This window comes from Oncorhynchus kisutch, unplaced genomic scaffold, assembly GCF_002021735.2.
Source record: "Oncorhynchus kisutch isolate 150728-3 unplaced genomic scaffold, Okis_V2 Okis07a-Okis12b_hom, whole genome shotgun sequence".
NCBI classification, from domain to species: Eukaryota; Metazoa; Chordata; class Actinopteri; order Salmoniformes; family Salmonidae; genus Oncorhynchus; species Oncorhynchus kisutch.
Genome location: NW_022261984.1, coordinates 11,911,603 through 11,926,602, shown reverse-complemented (window position 1 = coordinate 11,926,602; position 15,000 = coordinate 11,911,603). Strand labels below are relative to the sequence as shown.

Sequence of the window (15,000 nt, the reverse complement as noted above, 5' to 3'; positions counted from 1 at the left end):
CCTGACCTGAACCCTACCGTCTAACCCTGACCTGAACCCTACCGTCTGACCCTGACCTTAACCCTACCGTCTGACCCTGACCTTAACCCTACCGTCTGACCCTGACCTTAACCCTACCGTCTGACCCTGACCTTAACCCTACCGTCTGACCCTGACCTTAACCACACTGTTAATCCTACCGTCTAACCCTGACCTGAACCCTACCGTCTAACCCTGACCTGAACCCTACCGTCTAACCCTGACCTTAAAGTAAGATATTTTCATTCAGTTCTACAATCTAGCCCATTTTGACTTTGCTGCTGGCCTATCTAATGGGGAAATCGCTCAGATTCATGGCAATAAAACATCAACCTGCGATTATAAAAAGGTATTGAATGAATGAATGCCAGCTAGATAAGAGTCAGAGTCTAGTCCTCTGAGACAGTCTGATATCATAATGTAGTGTTGAATGGTAACTAGTCCTCTGAGACAGTCCTATATCATACTGAATGGTAACTAGTCCTCTGAGACAGTCTGATATCATACTGAATGGTAACTAGTCCTCTGAGACAGTCTGATATCATACTGAATGGTAACTAGTCCTCTGAGACAGTCTGATATCATACTGAAATGTAACTAGTCCTCTGAGACAGTGTGATATCATACTGAATGGTAACTAGTCCTCTGAGACAGTCTGATATCATACTGAAATGTAACTAGTCCTCTGAGACAGTCTGATATCATACTGAATGGTAACTAGTCCTCTGAGACAGTCTGATATCATACTGAATGGTAAGTAGTCCTCTGAGCCAGTCCTATATCATACTGAATGGTAACTAGTCCTCTGAAACAGTCCTATATCATACTGAATGGTAACTAGTCCTCTGAGCCAGTCTGATATCATACTGAATGGCAACTAGTCCTCTGAGACAGTCTGATATCATACTGAATGGTAACTAGTCCTCTGAGACAGTGTGATATCATACTGAATGGCAACTAGTCCTCTGAGCCAGTCCTATATCATACTGAATGGTAACTAGTCCTCTGAGACAGTCTGTTATCATACTGAATGGTAACTTAGTCCTCTGAGACAGTGTGATATCATACTGAATGGTAACTAGTCCTCTGAGACAGTCTGATATCATACTGAATGGTAACTAGTCCTCTGAGACAGTATTAAATCATACTGAATGGTAACTAGTCCTCTGAGACAGTGTGATATCATACTGAATGGCAACTAGTCCTCTGAGCCAGTCTGTTATCATACTGAATGGTAACTAGTCCTCTGAGACAGTGTGATATCATACTGAATGGTAACTAGTCCTCTGAGACAGTCTGATATCATACTGAATGGTAACTAGTCCTCTGAGACAGTCTGTTATCATACTGAATGGTAACTTAGTCCTCTGAGCCAGTCTGTTATCATACTGAATGGTAACTAGTCCTCTGAGACAGTCTGTTATCATACTGAATGGTAATTTGTCCTCTGAGACAGTCTGTTATCATACTGAATGGTAACTTAGTCCTCTGAGACAGTCCGATATCATACTGAATGGTAACTAGTCCTCTTAGACAGTATTAAATCATACTGAATGGTAACTAGTCCTCTGAGACAGTCTGATATCATACTGAATGGTAACTAGTCCTCTGAGACAGTCTGTTATCATACTGAATGGTAATTTGTCCTCTGAGACAGTCTGTTATCATACTGAATGGTAACTAGTCCTCTGAGACAGTCCGATATCATACTGAATGGTAACTAGTCCTCTTAGACAGTATTAAATCATACTGAATGGTAACTAGTCCTCTGAGACAGTCTGATATCATACTGAATGGTAACTTAGTCCTCTGAGACAGTCTGTTATCATACTGAATGGTAACTAGTCCTCTGAGACAGTCTGTTATCATACTGAATGGTAACTAGTCCTCTGAGACAGTCCGATATCATACTGAATGGTAACTAGTCCTCTGAGACAGTATTAAATCATACTGAATGGTAACTAGTCCTCTGAGACAGTATTAAATCATACTGAATGGTAACTTAGTCCTCTGAGACAGTATTAAATCATACTGAATGGTAACTAGTCCTCTGAGACAGTCTGTTATCATACTGAATGGTAACTAGTCCTCTGAGACAGTCTGATATCATACTGAATGGTAACTTAGTCCTCTGAGACAGTATTAAATCATACTGTAGAGTGTTATAAGTATGAGTCATGGTACAGAGTACACAGTGCACGTGTCACTCCTTTCAAAACACACATGATCTATGGACCGCAGTCCACACACACACACACACACACACACACACAGCTCACCTTCTCTCCCTCTCCTTCCCCTGGCTTCTCATACTTGATCAACCAGTTGTCATTCCCTCGGTCTGATGGAGAGAAAGAGGGAGGGAGAGAGGGAGAAGAGAGAGAACGGAGAGGAAAGGTGAACGGGTTAGACTCTGCATAGGAGGAGAACACAATGCAAAGCTATAGGGAGGTGTTCCACGGCTGTGAATGAACTGTGTGTTCCTTGTAAAAATCAGTTTTTATTTTTTTGGGCCTGATTCCATTCTGTTCTCTCCCATTTTGTTCTCCCAAGTTTTCACTCTTGATTCCATCTAGTTGATCTAGTTGATTCCCTACCCAGTTCAATACATCTGGTTGATGCCCTACCCAGTTCAATACATCTGGTTGATGCCCTACCCAGTTCAACACATCTAGTTGATGCCCTACCCAGTTCAATACATCTAGTTGATGCCCTACCCAGTTCAATACATCTGGTTGATGCCCTACCCAGTTCAATACATCTGGTTGATGCCCTACCCAGTTCAATACATCAGGTTGATTCCCTACCCAGTTCAATACATCTGGTTGATGCCCTACCCAGTTCAATACATCTGGTTGATGCCCTACCCAGTTCAATACATCTGGTTGATGCCCTACCCAGTTCAATACATCTGGTTGATTCCCTACCCAGTTCAATACATCTGGTTGATGCCCTACCCAGTTCAATACATCTAGTTGATTCCCTACATCTAGTTGATTCCCTACCCAGTTCAATACATCTGGTTGATTCCCTACCCAGTTCAATACATCTGGTTGATGCCCTACCCAGTTCAATACATCTGGTTGATGCCCTACCCAGTTCAATACATCTGGTTGATGCCCTACCCAGTTCAATACTGGTTCAATACTGGTTTCAGAGCTGGTCATGGGTGCACCTCAGCCACGCTCAAGGTCCTAAACGATATCTTAACCGCCATCGATAAGAAACATTACTGTGCAGCCGTATTCATTGATCTGGCCAAGGCTTTCGACTCTGTCAATCACCATATCCTCATCGGCAGACTCGACAGCCTTGGTTTCTCAAATGATTGCCTCGCCTGGTTCACCAACTACTTCTCTGATAGAGTTCAGTGTGTCAAATCGGAGGGTCTGCTGTCCGGACCTCTGGCAGTCTCTATGGGGGTGCCACAGGGTTCAATTCTTGGACCGACTCTCTTCTCTGTATACATCAATGAGGTCGCTCTTGCTGCTGGTGAGTCCCTGATCCACCTCTACGCAGACGACACCATTCTGTATACTTCCGGCCCTTCTCTGGACACTGTGTTAACAACCCTCCAGGCAAGCTTCAATGCCATACAACTCTCCTTCCGTGGCCTCCAATTGCTCTTGAATGCAAGTAAAACTAAATGCATGCTCTTCAACCGATCGCTGCCTGCACCTACCCGCCTGTCCAACATCACTACTCTGGACGGCTCTGACTTAGAATACGTGGACAACTACAAATACTTAGGTGTCTGGTTAGATTGTAAACTCTCCTTCCAGACCCATATCAAACATCTCCAATCCAAAGTTAAATCTAGAATTGGCTTCCTATTTCGCAACAAAGCATCCTTCACTCATGCTGCCAAACATACCCTTGTAAAACTGACCATCCTACCAATCCTCGACTTTGGCGATGTCATTTACAAAATAGCCTCCAATACCCTACTCAACAAATTGGATGCAGTCTATCACAGTGCAATCCGTTTTATCACCAAAGCCCCATATACTACCCACCATTGCGACCTGTACGCTCTCGTTGGCTGGCCCTCGCTTCATACTCGTCGCCAAACCCACTGGCTCCATGTCATCTACAAGACACTGCTAGGTAAAGTCCCCCCTTATCTCAGCTCGCTGGTCACCATAGCATCTCCCACCTGTAGCACACGCTCCAGCAGGTATATCTCTCTAGTCACCCCCAAAACCAATTCTTTCTTTGGCCGCCTCTCCTTCCAGTTCTCTGCTGCCAATGACTGGAACGAACTACAAAAATCTCTGAAACTGGAAACACTTATCTCCCTCACTAGCTTTAAGCACCAACTGTCAGAGCAGCTCACAGATTACTGCACCTGTACATAGCCCACCTATAATTTAGCCCAAACAACTACCTCTTTCCCAACTGTATTTAATTTTAATTTATTTATTTATTTTGCTCCTTTGCACCCCATTATTTTTTTTATTTCTACTTTGCACATTCTTCCATTGCAAAACTACCATTCCAGTATTTTACTTGCTATATTGTATTTACTTTGCCATCTTGGCCTTTTTTGCCTTTACCTCCCTTCTCACCTCATTTGCTCACATTGTATATAGACTTGTTTATACTGCATTATTGACTGTATGTTTGTTTTTACTCCATGTGTAACTCTGTGTCGTTTTATCTGTCGAACTGCTTTGCTTTATCTTGGCCAGGTCGCAATTGTAAATGAGAACTTGTTCTCAACTTGCCTACCTGGTTAAATAAAGGTGTTCTCAACTAGCCTACCTGGTTAAATAAAGGTGTTCTCAACTAGCCTACCTGGTTAAATAAAGGTGTTCTCAACTGGCCTACCTGGTTAAATAAAGGTGTTCTCAACTAGCCTACCTGGTTAAATAAAGGTGTTCTCAACTAGCCTACCTGGTTAAATAAAGGTGTTCTCAACTGGCCTACCTGGTTAAATAAAGGTGTTCTCAACTAGCCTACCTGGTTAAATAAAGGTGTTCTCAACTAGCCTACCTGGTTAAATAAAGGTGTTCTCAACTTGCCTACCTGGTTAAATAAAGGTGTTCTCAACTAGCCTACCTGGTTAAATAAAGGTGTTCTCAACTGGCCTACCTGGTTAAATAAAGGTGTTCTCAACTAGCCTACCTGGTTAAATAAAGGTGTTCTCAACTAGCCTACCTGGTTAAATAAAGGTGTTCTCAACTAGCCTACCTGGTTAAATAAAGGTGTTCTCAACTAGCCTACCTGGTTAAATAAAGGTGTTCTCAACTAGCCTACCTGGTTAAATAAAGGTGTTCTCAACTAGCCTACCTGGTTAAATAAAGGTGTTCTCAACTAGCCTACCTGGTTAAATAAAGGTGTTCTCAACTAGCCTACCTGGTTAAATAAAGGTGTTCTCAACTAGCCTACCTGGTTAAATAAAGGTGTTCTCAACTAGCCTACCTGGTTAAATAAAGGTGTTCTCAACTAGCCTACCTGGTTAAATAAAGGTGTTCTCAACTAGCCTACCTGGTTAAATAAAGGTGTTCTCAACTAGCCTACCTGGTTAAATAAAGGTGTTCTCAACTAGCCTACCTGGTTAAATAAAGGTGTTCTCAACTGGCCTACCTGGTTAAATAAAGGTGTTCTCAACTAGCCTACCTGGTTAAATAAAGGTGTTCTCAACTAGCCTACCTGGTTAAATAAAGGTGTTCTCAACTAGCCTACCTGGTTAAATAAAGGTGTTCTCAACTAGCCTACCTGGTTAAATAAAGGTGTTCTCAACTAGCCTACCTGGTTAAATAAAATAAAATAAATACATCTGGTTGATTCCCTACCCAGTTCAATACATCTGGTTGATTCCCTACCCAGTTCAATACATCTGGTTGATTCCCTACCCAGTTCAATACATCTAGTTGATTCCCTACCCAGTTCAATACATCTGGTTGATTCCCTACCCAGTTCAATACATCTGGTTGATTCCCTACCCAGTTCAATACATCTGGTTGATTCCCTACCCAGTTCAATACATCTGGTTGATTCCCTACCCAGTTCAATACATCTGGTTGATTCCCTACCCAGTTCAATACATCTGGTTGATTCCCTACCCAGTTCAATACATCTAGTTGATTCCCTACCCAGTTCAATACATCTGGTTGATTCCCTACCCAGTTCAATACATCTAGTTGATTCCCTACCCAGTTCAATACATCTGGTTGATTCCCTACCCAGTTCAATACATCTGGTTGATTCCCTACCCAGTTCAATACATCTAGTTGATTCCCTACCCAGTTCAATACATCTGGTTGATTCCCTACCCAGTTCAATACATCTGGTTGATTCCCTACCCAGTTCAATACATCTGGTTGATGCCCTACCCAGTTCAATACATCTGGTTGATTCCCTACCCAGTTCAATACATCTAGTTGATTCCCTACCCAGTTCAATACATCTGGTTGATTCCCTACCCAGTTCAATACATCTAGTTGATTCCCTACCCAGTTCAATACATCTAGTTGATTCCCTACCCAGTTCAATACATCTGGTTGATTCCCTACCCAGTTCAATACATCTGGTTGATTCCCTACCCAGTTCAATACATCTGGTTGATTCCCTACCCAGTTCAATACATCTGGTTGATGCCCTACCCAGTTCAATACATCTGGTTGATTCCCTACCCAGTTCAATACATCTGGTTGATTCCCTACCCAGTTCAATACATCTGGTTGATTCCCTACCCAGTTCAATACATCTAGTTGATGCCCTACCCAGTTCAATACATCTGGTTGATTCCCTACCCAGTTCAATACATCAGGTTGATTCCCTACCCAGTTCAATACATCTGGTTGATTCCCTACCCAGTTCAATACATCTGGTTGATTCCCTACCCAGTTCAATACATCTAGTTGATTCCCTACCCAGTTCAATACATCTGGTTGATTCCCTACCCAGTTCAATACATCTGGTTGATGCCCTACCCAGTTCAATACATCTGGTTGATGCCCTACCCAGTTCAATACATCTGGTTGATTCCCTACCCAGTTCAATACATCTGGTTGATTCCCTACCCAGTTCAATACATCTGGTTGATGCCCTACCCAGTTCAATACATCTGGTTGATTCCCTACCCAGTTCAATACATCTGGTTGATTCCCTACCCAGTTCAATACATCTGGTTGATTCCCTACCCAGTTCAATACATCTGGTTGATTCCCTACCCAGTTCAATACATCTGGTTGATTCCCTACCCAGTTCAATACATCTGGTTGATGCCCTACCCAGTTCAATACATCTGGTTGATTCCCTACCCAGTTCAATACATCTGGTTGATTCCCTACCCAGTTCAATACATCTGGTTGATTCCCTACCCAGTTCAATACATCTGGTTGATTCCCTACCCAGTTCAATACATCTGGTTGATTCCCTACCCAGTTCAATACATCTGGTTGATTCCCTACCCAGTTCAATACATCTGGTTGATTCCCTACCCAGTTCAATACATCTGGTTGATTCCCTACCCAGTTCAATACATCTGGTTGATTCCCTACCCAGTTCAATACATCTAGTTGATTCCCTACCCAGTTCAATACATCTGGTTGATTCCCTACCCAGTTCAATACATCTGGTTGATTCCCTACCCAGTTCAATACATCTGGTTGATGCCCTACCCAGTTCAATACATCTGGTTGATTCCCTACCCAGTTCAATACATCTGGTTGATTCCCTACCCAGTTCAATACATCTGGTTGATTCCCTACCCAGTTCAATACATCTGGTTGATTCCCTACCCAGTTCAATACATCTGGTTGATTCCCTACCCAGTTCAATACATCTGGTTGATGCCCTACCCAGTTCAATACATCTGGTTGATTCCCTACCCAGTTCAATACATCTGGTTGATTCCCTACCCAGTTCAACACATCTAGTTGATTCCCTACCCAGTTCAATACATCTAGTTGATGCCCTACCCAGTTCAACACATCTAGTTGATTCCCTACCCAGTTCAATACATCAGGTTGATTCCCTACCCAGTTCAACACATCTAGTTGATTCCCTACCCAGTTCAACACATCTGGTTGATTCCCTACCCAGTTCAATACATCTGGTTGATTCCCTACCCAGTTCAATACATCTGGTTGATTCCCTACCCAGTTCAATACATCTAGTTGATTCCCTACCCAGTTCAATACATCTGGTTGATTCCCTACCCAGTTCAATACATCTGGTTGATTCCCTACCCAGTTCAATACATCTGGTTGATGCCCTACCCAGTTCAATACATCTGGTTGATTCCCTACCCAGTTCAATACATCTGGTTGATTCCCTACCCAGTTCAATACATCTGGTTGATTCCCTACCCAGTTCAATACATCTGGTTGATTCCCTACCCAGTTCAATACATCTGGTTGATTCCCTACCCAGTTCAATACATCTGGTTGATGCCCTACCCAGTTCAATACATCTGGTTGATTCCCTACCCAGTTCAATACATCTGGTTGATTCCCTACCCAGTTCAACACATCTAGTTGATTCCCTACCCAGTTCAATACATCTAGTTGATGCCCTACCCAGTTCAACACATCTAGTTGATTCCCTACCCAGTTCAATACATCAGGTTGATTCCCTACCCAGTTCAACACATCTAGTTGATTCCCTACCCAGTTCAACACATCTAGTTGATTCCCTACCCAGTTCAATACATCTAGTTGATTCCCTACCTAGTGTGTATGTGGTGTGTGTGTGTGTGTACCGTCCACTGTGTGTATGTGGTGTGTGTGTACCGTCCACTGTGTGTATGTGGTGTATGTGGTGTGTGTGTGTACCGTGTACTGTGTGTGTACCGTCCACTGTGTGTATGTGGTGTGTGTGTACCGTTCACTGTGTGTATGTGGTGTGTGTGTACCGTTCACTGTGTGTATGTGGTGTGTGTGTACCGTCCACTGTGTGTATGTGGTGTGTGTGTACCGTCCACTGTGTGTATGTGGTGTGTGTGTACCGTTCACTGTGTGTATGTGGTGTGTGTGTCTGTGTACCGTGTACTGTGTGTATGTGGTGTGTGTGTCTGTGTACCGTGTACTGTGTGTATGTGGTGTGTGTGTGTACCGTGTACTGTGTGTATGTGGTGTGTGTGTGTACCGTGTACTGTGTGTGTACCGTGTACTGTGTGTATGTGTACTGTGAAAGGAAGTCACCAGGAAAAGTCTAAACACTACAGATACTCCTTCCTGTGAGCGCACGCACACACGCACACACACACACACACCTACCTGTGTTTCTGATGACGTAGTCCAGAATGACGAGCCTCTCAAACTGAGACTGGAGCTGTTTCCTGATGTTCTCTGGGAGAGGCTCCGCCTCAAAACGTCTCAGCCAATAGTCAGCCTCATGGTACCCTTCCACGAACAGCTGGAACGAACCAAGCTGACACACCCACAGACAGAAAGATGCAAAAACACACACACACACACACACACAGAGAGAGAGAGAGAGAAACACACACACACCCACAGACAGAAAGATGCAAAAACACACACACACACACACACACACACACACACACACAGAGAGAGAGAGAAACACACATGTCAGGACACCTTGAGGGGCTAAGACATAGGGTCAGGAATAAGACTGGTAGGGTCAGGGGTTAGGGGTCAGGGTACCTTGGGGGATTAAGACATAGGGTCAGGAATAAGAGTGGTAGGGTCAAGAATAAGAGTGGTAGGGTCAGGGGTTAGGGTACCTTGGGGGGCTAAGACATAGGGTCAGGAATAAGACTGCTAGGGTCAGGGGTCAGGGTACATTGTGGGGCTAAGACATAGGGTCAGGAATAAGACTGGTAGGGTCAGGGGTCAGGGTACATTGTGGGGCTAAGACATAGGGTCAGGAATAAGACTGGTAGGGTCAGGGGTCAGGGTACCTTGGGGGGTTAAGACATAGGGTCAGGAATAAGACTGGTAGGGTCAAGGAACCTTGGGGGATTAAGACATAGGGTCAGGAATAAGACTGGTAGGGTCAGGGGTCAGGGTACATTGGGGGGCTAAGACATAGGGTCAGGAATAAGACTGGTAGGGTCAAGGGTTAGGGGTCAGGGTACCTTGGGGGGTTAAGACATAGGGTCAGGAATAAGACTGGTAGGGTCAAGGGTTAGGGGTCAGGGTACCTTGGGGGGTTAAGACATAGGGTCAGGAATAAGACTGGTAGGGTCAAGGGTCAGGGTACCTTGGGGGGCTAAGACATAGGGTCAGGAATAAGACTGGTAGGGTCAAGGGTCAGGGTACCTTGGGGGGTTAAGACATAGGGTCAGGAATACGACTGGTAGGGTCAGGGGTCAGGGTACCTTGGGGGGCTAAGACATAGGGTCAGGGTACCTTGGGGGGCTAAGACATAGGGTCAGGAATACGACTGGTAGGGTCAGGGGTCAGGGTACCTTGGGGGGCTAAGACATAGGGTCAGGGGTCAGGGTACCTTGGGGGGCTAAGACATAGGGTCAGGGGTCAGGGTACCTTGGGGGGCTAAGACATAGGGTCAGGAATAAGACTGGTAGGGTCAGGGGTCAGGGTACCTTGGGGGGCAGGCCCACTCTGTGGAAGTGTCGTCCCACTTTGGGAACCATCTCCAGGGCGTATTTCTTCCCTCTGGACTTGGCCCTGTCGATAGTGTTGTAGTGAAATGTCTCACTGACTAGATACACAGCCTGGAAGACACACAGCCTGTTATAATCACTGACTAGATACACAGCCTGGAAGACACACAGACTGTTATTATCACTGACTAGATACACAGCTTGTTATCATCACTGACTAGATACACAGCCTGTTATCATCACTGACTAGATACACAGCCTGGAAGACACACAGCCTGTTATTATCACTGACTAGACACACAGCCTGTTATTATCACTGACTAGACACACAGTCTGTTATTATCACTGACTAGACACACAGCCTGCTATTATCACTGACTAGACACACAGCCTGTTATTATCACTGCCTGTTATTATCACTGACTAGATACACAGCCTGTTATTATCACTGACTAGACACACAGCCTGCTATTATCACTGACTAGATACACAGCCTGTTATCATCACTGACTAGATACACAGCCTGTTATTATCACAGCCTGCTATTATCACTGACTAGATACACAGCCTGTTATCATCACTGACTAGATACACAGCCTGTTATTATCACAGCCTGTTATTATCACTGCCTGTTATTATCACTGACTAGACACACAGCCTGTTATTATCACTGACTAGATACACAGCCTGTTATTATCACTGACTAGATACACAGCCTGCTATCATCACTGACTAGACACACAGCCTGTTATCATCACTGACTAGACACACAGCCTGTTATTATCACTGACTAGACACACAGCCTGTTATCATCACTGACTAGACACACAGCCTGTTATTATCACTGACTAGACACACAGCCTGTTATCATCACTGACTAGACACACAGCCTGTTATTATCACTGACTAGACACACAGCCTGTTATCATCACTGACTAGATACACAGCCTGTTATCATCACTGACTAGACACACAGCCTGCTATCATCACTGACTAGACACACAGCCTGTTATCATCACTGCCTGTTATTATCACTGACTAGACACACAGCCTGTTATCTTATCACTGACTAGACACACAGCCTGTTATTATCACTGACTAGACACACAGCCTAGCCTGCTATTATCACTGACTAGACACACAGCCTGTTATCATCACTGACTAGACACACAGCCTGTTATCATCACTGACTAGATACACAGCCTGCTATCATCACTGACTAGACACACAGCCTGTTATCATCACTGACTAGATACACAGCCTGCTATTATCACTGACTAGACACACAGCCTGCTATTATCACTGACTAGACACACAGCCTGTTATTATCACTGCCTGTTATTATCACTGACTAGACACACAGCCTGTTATTATCACTGACTAGATACACAGCCTGTTATTATCACTGACTAGATACACAGCCTGCTATCATCACTGACTAGACACACAGCCTGTTATCATCACTGACTAGACACACAGCCTGTTATCATCACTGACTAGACACACAGCCTGTTATCATCACTGACTAGATACACAGCCTGCTATCATCACTGACTAGACACACAGCCTGCTATTATCACTGACTAGACACACAGCCTGCTATCATCACTGACTAGACACACAGCCTGTTATCATCACTGACTAGATACACAGCCTGCTATTATCACTGACTAGATACACAGCCTGTTATTATCACTGCCTGTTATTATCACTGACTAGACACACAGCCTGTTATTATCACTGCCTGTTATTATCACTGACTAGACACACAGCCTGTTATTATCACTGACTAGATACACAGCCTGTTATTATCACTGACTAGATACACAGCCTGCTATCATCACTGACTAGATACACAGCCTGCTATTATCACTGACTAGACACACAGCCTGGAAGACACACAGCCTGTTATTATCACTGACTAGATACACAGCCTGTTATTATCACAGCCTGCTATTATCACTGACTAGACACACAGCCTGTTATTATCACTGACTAGATACACAGCCTGCTATTATCACTGACTAGATACACAGCCTGTTATTATCACTGACTAGATACACTGCCTGTTATAATCACTGACTAGATACACAGCATGCTATTATCACTGACTAGACACACAGCCTGTTATTATCACTGACTAGATACACTGCCTGTTATAATCACTGACTAGATACACAGTCTGCTATTATCACTGACTAGACACACAGCCTGTTATAATCACCGACTAGACACACAGCCTGTTATTATCACTGACTAGATACACACCCCCCCTCCCACCTCACCTTGGTTTTGGGGACCACCCCCAGTCCTAGTCTGGTATCAACGAGGGAGGCAGCAACCTCTGAGAGATAGCCCTGGTTGGGGATCAGGCAGCCACGGCCAAAACAACACGGACAGCACAGCTACACAGAGAAACAGAGGGAGTAGGAGGGGGGGGGGCAGGGGGAGGACAGAGGGAGGAGGAGGGGGGGGCAGGGGGAGGAGGAGGAGAGAGGACAGAGGGAGGAAGGGTAGAGGGTGGGGAGAGTTAAATTAACTGTTAAAATGAATGTAAAAATAGAGAGAGAAAGGGAGGAGAGGAAGAGAGGGGAGGAGGAGAGAGAAAGAGGAGAGAGAAAGGGAGGAGAGGAAGAGGAGAGGGGAGGAGGAGAGGGGAGGAGGAGAGGGGAGGAGGAGAGGGGAGGAGGAGAGGGGAGGAGGAGAGGGGGAAATAGGACATAGGGACAGATGAGGAGAGAGGAAGAGGAGAGAGGAGACAGAGATAAAGATAGACAGAAACCAGAGCATAGTGAGAACTAGGGACAGATGAGGAGAGAGGAAGATGAGAGAGGAAGAGGAGAGGGAAATAGGACATAGGGACAGATGAGGAGAGAGGAAGAGGAGAGACAGAGAAAAAGACAGAGATAGAAACAGACAAGAGCATAGTGCGAACTATGGACAGACGAGGAGAGAGGAAGAGGTTAGAGGAAGAGGAGGGAGAGAGAACAGTAACAGACAGCGATAGAAACAGACCAGAGCATAGTTCAGACCTAGGGATAGACGAGGAGAGAGACAGAAATAAAGACAGAGATAGTAACAGACCAGAGAACAGTGAAAGACAGAGATAGTAACAGACCAGAGAACAGTGAGACCTAGGGACAGACGAGGAGAGAGGAAGAGGAGAGACACAGAGATAAAGACAGAGATAGTAACAGACCAGAGCATAGTGTTATCTAGGGACAGACGAGGAGAGAGGAAGAGGAGAGAGGAAGAGGAGAGACAGAGATAAAGACAGAGATAGTAACAGACCAGAGCATAGTGTTATCTAGGGACAGACGAGGAGAGAGGAAGAGGAGAGAGGAAGAGGAGAGACAGAAATAAAGACAGAGATAGTAACAGACCAGAGAACAGTAGAAGACAGAGATAGTAACAGACCAGAAAACAGTGAAAGGCAGAGATAGTAACAGACCAGACAACAGTGAAAGACAGAGATAGTAACAGACCAGACAACAGTAGAAGACAGAGATAGTAACAGACCAGAAAACAGTGAAAGGCAGAGATAGTAACAGACCAGACAACAGTGAAAGACAGAGATAGTAACAGACCAGACAACAGTGAAAGACAGAGAGAGTAACAGACCAGACAACAGTGAAAGACAGAGAGAGTAACAGACCAGACAACAGTAGAAGACAGAGATAGTAACAGACCAGAAAACAGTGAAAGGCAGAGATAGTAACAGACCAGAGATCAGTGAAAGACAGAGATAGTAACAGACCAGAGATCAGTGAAGACAGAGATAGTAACAGACCAGACAACAGTGAAAGGCAGAGATAGTAACAGACCAGACAACAGTGAAAGACAGAGAGAGTAACAGACCAGAGATCAGTGAAAGACAGAGATAGTAACAGACCAGACAACAGTGAAAGACAGATAGTAACAGACCAGAGATCAGTAGAAGACAGAGATCGTAACAGACCAGAGATCAGTGAAAGACAGAGATAGTAACAGACCAGAGATCAGTGAAAGACAGAGATAGTAACAGACCAGACAACAGTGATACCTTGTGAAAGTATTTGGTCCATTTAGGGTTGAGGTGACCGTAAGGCTCTTCAGACTTTGGTTTAAAAACACCGAGGATTTTCTGGATGGGGAAAAAGGGAATCAACAGTATTTAATAAAGCCCTGACACCATCAGCAGTTATCACAGAGAGATTTACAGTAACCCGGACTATCAGCAGTTATCACAAAGAGATTTACAGTAACCCAGACTATCAGCAGTTATCACAGAGAGATTTACAGTAACCCGGACTATCAGCAGTTATCACAGAGAGATTTACAGTAACCCGGACTATCAGCAGTTATCACAGAGAGATTTACAGTAACCCGGACTATCAGCAGTTATCACAGAGAGATTTACAGTAACCCGGACTATCAGCAGTTATCACAGAGAGATTTAC

At 44.5% G+C, this 15,000-nt stretch overlaps 1 protein-coding gene across 1 annotated transcript in view; it reads right to left on the bottom strand.

The window, feature by feature from the left end:
- Positions 1-15,000, bottom strand: part of LOC116360080 (phosphatidylinositol 4-kinase type 2-beta-like) — a 27,723-nt gene that overhangs the window by 8,237 nt on the left and 4,486 nt on the right. The window contains exons 3-7 of the mRNA XM_031814597.1: positions 14,604-14,684; positions 12,847-12,966; positions 10,541-10,672; positions 9,246-9,399; positions 2,298-2,359 (exon numbers count right to left, since the gene is read on the bottom strand). Of these exons, the coding sequence (XP_031670457.1) occupies positions 2,298-2,359; positions 9,246-9,399; positions 10,541-10,672; positions 12,847-12,966; positions 14,604-14,684 (549 nt within the window). The remainder of the gene's footprint in view (positions 1-2,297; positions 2,360-9,245; positions 9,400-10,540; positions 10,673-12,846; positions 12,967-14,603; positions 14,685-15,000) is intronic.